This window comes from Chanodichthys erythropterus, chromosome 23, assembly GCF_024489055.1.
Source record: "Chanodichthys erythropterus isolate Z2021 chromosome 23, ASM2448905v1, whole genome shotgun sequence".
NCBI classification, from domain to species: Eukaryota; Metazoa; Chordata; class Actinopteri; order Cypriniformes; family Xenocyprididae; genus Chanodichthys; species Chanodichthys erythropterus.
The window spans coordinates 22,280,477-22,284,282 of NC_090243.1; the positions used below are offsets into that span (position 1 = coordinate 22,280,477).

A 3,806-nucleotide genomic window follows, 5' to 3' on the forward strand; every position below is an offset into this window, starting at 1 on the left:
ATAATTCAAATAAAATATCCAAATTTTTTCAGAAATTTTCATTAAACATTTTACAGAAAAACAGTGTTATATATTAGCATGAATGTAAATATATAACTTTTTTACCAGGGTACATTTTTTGGGCTGTTTGAATCACTTTTCATATTATTTTCTGAAACTCTGCATCAGAGATTCAAAATCTTCTATCAATCTGCCACAAGGCAGAACTCTAATCAGCTAATGGATGCTGCATTGGTGCAATGCAACGGCAGACGTGCTAAAAATGCTAATTCCACACAAAGAGATATGTTTAGAATAACCACATCAGCATGTGAACAGGGCTAGGTTACTTTTAAAGTGTATTCCACTACAGATTACAAAATGCTTTAAAAAGTAATTTGTAATTTCCTGCAGCAGAGGTCCGGATAATACTTTTTAATAGTAATACATTTCCATGTGGGCAGCAGTATTTTGTAAAAGAAACAACTGGTCTGTAAGTGAAGATGGTAAAGCTGTTTTTGAAGTTGTTTAATCATCCTCTGCTCAGATCTCGAGAGATTTAATTGATTTGATTTGCATGATCGTGTTGATGTTTCAGAGGCTGAATTCAGATCAATTAAATTAATAAAATAAGCCAAATCAGGTTACATGAACAAACTTTGGTACTGAAAAAACAAAAAACTAATTTTACAGGGAACATTTGTACTGAAAACTTAAAAAAGTAAGTTTACCTTACTTTCATAAAGTTAATCCAACTAAACTTTATTAGTTCAAACAACATTAAATTTGTCAAGTTGAGCATAATATTTCTAAAATAACTGTGTCATCTGCAGCTCTTTTCTAAATGTTTGGATAAATTCTGAAGGAAGATGATCATAAATGCCCCTGAACGTTTGTGGTGTGCGTGTGCTGTGACACATGACACATCTTCATCATGTGATCTGTCCATCTTCTACTGCCTGATGCCATAAGCATCTTCTCTCATTGATTAACTGTCACTTTTTGTGTTTCTATTGTGCCTCTAGAGACTTTACTCTTGGAGACTTCAGTGTAAAATCATGGCTGATGACAAAGGTGAGAGTTTCTATTTCAGACTCTGAACTTTTGCTTGAAATAACTATAATAATAAATGATGCTTTAATTGCAAGTGCTGAACATGAGCGAGTAAACGTGATACTGTTAATGTCTCATCATACTAACATATTTAACACTTGCATATTTAACATTTATTTGATAAAACAGTGTGTGATACTCCTCTTTAACTCTGCTTCAGTGTTATTTAAACACTGTTTAGAGAGAGACCATATGTCTAAGCAGAAGTGATGTAAATTTGGGGATTTTACTGTGTAAATACCAAAAAACTATTTTTACTTGTTTAGTGTTGCTGACCGAAATAATAATCAAAGCACTAACAATGTTTGGTTTGTATCTCAGTGCTTGTTTCCAGTGACTCCACAAGCAGTCCAGAGTTCATCCAGGAGCTTCTTCCGTCTGCGGAGCGAACGGCTCTCCTCTATCATCTCTCTTACCTGTGTTTGGGAAACTTCCCAAAGCTGGAGCGTCTGCTCAGAGAGAGAGCTATTGAAACACAAATGCTGTTCGGATCCTCTGAGGCTCTTCTGCTGAAGGTGTTCATCCATGATCATTTTCCAACAACTTCATGGTTCATGATACAAACAGTGAACCATGATCCCTTCTTCTCTCTTATTTCTGTCTGTACAGTGTGCAGGAACCAGCGATAACCTTGTCACATCTCTGCTGCCCAATCTGAAGGTGGCTGTAGAGAAAAACAAACCACATTTAGCCCTGAAATTCCTGGAAAAAGCCAAAGAATGGATCAGTGACATCATAACGGATGTTAAAGAAATTGTGAAGAGGTAAGAATATGAATGAGGAAAATTCCAAATGAAATAGTTGCGTAATGTACAATAAAAATAACTGATTATTAAAATTAAATATTTTGAAATATCTCATGCACATCCAGATATGAGAAACATAACAGTGATGTAGCCGCAACGACCAGTGACATCATCACTGAAAAGGAGGAGACCGAGAAGAAGCAGCAGGAGCAAACCAGTGAGATGGAGGGACTTCAGAAGATTATTGATGCTCTGGAAGCAAACCTTGGTAAAATCAGTAAAGAGATAGAAGACTATGAGAAAAAGATTGAGGTGAAAAATGCAGAGATACAAAAATTCATCAGCAGCATCACCGGCACCAAGGAAGAACAGACAACGCAGATGCCTGGTGTGACGCCCACGATGGGATCAAGTGTTGCTATATTTGCAATGATGGTGCCATTTGTGGAAAGTGTTATTGGTTACATTTCCAAAAAGGTGACGGCTACTTCACAGGAATCTATGGTCAAATCTCTTTGTGATGGTTTATCTGAGCTCACCGGAGCAAAGCAACATCTGAAAGAACAAGAGTGGGACATCCAGAACAAGTTGATGGACAACCAGCTGAATCTGGCCAAACTAAAAATTGAAAATGGTGAGATGATGCTGTGTTTTCTTGTTAATATTTAAACCTCATGTGTATTTTAGGTTTGCTCATCTGTTTACTTCTGTATTTGACATCACAGGTCAGATGCCCAGCGTCATACACCTTGATGATGTCCAGAAGTGTCTGTCCCGAATCCAACAAATCCTGATTCAGCTTCAGAAATTTTGGGAGAACGTGGGATCTTTGCTGGACACTCTGAAGAAAAGGACCTTCGCTGGGGAGATTTGGATTGAAGATCTTGAAGATCTGAAGGAGCAGTTCGTGGAGTCCATCACCGCAGCTAAAGAGGTAAAAGATGATGATGTTGATGATGTTTCTGAAGTTCTGCTGTTGTTCAAACCTCTGATGTTTAATTTAATTTGAGCAGGAATGGACAAAGTTTGGCATTAACTGCATGAAGGCCAACAAGATCTTCAGCATTCAGTCGAATAACGCCTACAAGTTTCTGGAGATCAATCCTTCATCCATGTCTAAAGAAGAGTGGCAGAAAGAGTATGAGAGTGTGAAAGAGAAACTAGAGAAAATCAGACCAAACACTGGCAATCCTGCAGCCATTATGCTGTGAGATCTACAAAGATGATTTACCAAGAAATATTAGTGCAGCAATGCTTCTGCTTTCTTTCATATCAGCTCTGACCTGTCATGATGAGTTGAGCTTTCTGTAACTATAGGGCTTTTCACACTTGAACTAGTTAACCCTGGGTCATTCTAAACCCTGAGTAAATGGAATCCTGGGTTATCCATGTTTCACACTGCTCATAATTTACTCTGGGTTAACAATAGAGTGAGTGCAGGGATGACATCAGAACCCGGAAGACGAGTTTGAGAATTTGAGTTTTCAGGATGGGTGTGTAATTTAGGATCAATTTATTTTAGTTATAAAATCCCATTGGAAAATTACAGCTTGTACCACCTGACTGCTGCTTGATAGTGTTGCAATAGAAATGCATAATTTGAAATGCTGCAAAAGACGCCAGCGCATTAGTTAAAGATGTCCTTTTAGCGCTTAAAAACAGTGGAAGATTAGAGAAGTGGATCATGCATTCTGTGTGAACTGCCCTAATACAACTTTGTTTCTCACTGAAAACACCAAAAAAGCGATGCTAATCCTCCTGAGCAGGGCTTCATAACCTGGGTAAAGAGTGACGCTAAGAAGTGCTGCGGTAACACTTTAGTTTGGGGTCCAGTTCTCAGTCTGAGCTAGTCACTTATCATCATGCATGTTACTGGGATTTTGCCTGTTTATTAGTACTTATAAAGGACATATTAATGCCTTATTCTGCATGACCATACTCTACATCCCTTATTCCTACCAATACCTG

The 3,806-nt window shown here is 37.9% G+C and overlaps 1 protein-coding gene across 1 annotated transcript; it reads left to right on the top strand.

Annotated features, from left to right (window-relative positions):
- The first annotated feature begins 1,009 nt into the window (after positions 1–1,009).
- LOC137013754 (uncharacterized) lies at positions 1,010–3,049 on the top strand. The gene is made up of 6 exons (XM_067377686.1): positions 1,010–1,053; positions 1,414–1,607; positions 1,702–1,856; positions 1,964–2,472; positions 2,564–2,772; positions 2,852–3,049. The coding sequence occupies exons 1-6, from the start codon at positions 1,038–1,040 to the stop codon at positions 3,047–3,049; spliced, it is 1,281 nt and encodes a 426-aa protein (XP_067233787.1). The 5' UTR covers positions 1,010–1,037.
- The last annotated feature ends 757 nt before the right edge of the window (positions 3,050–3,806 follow it).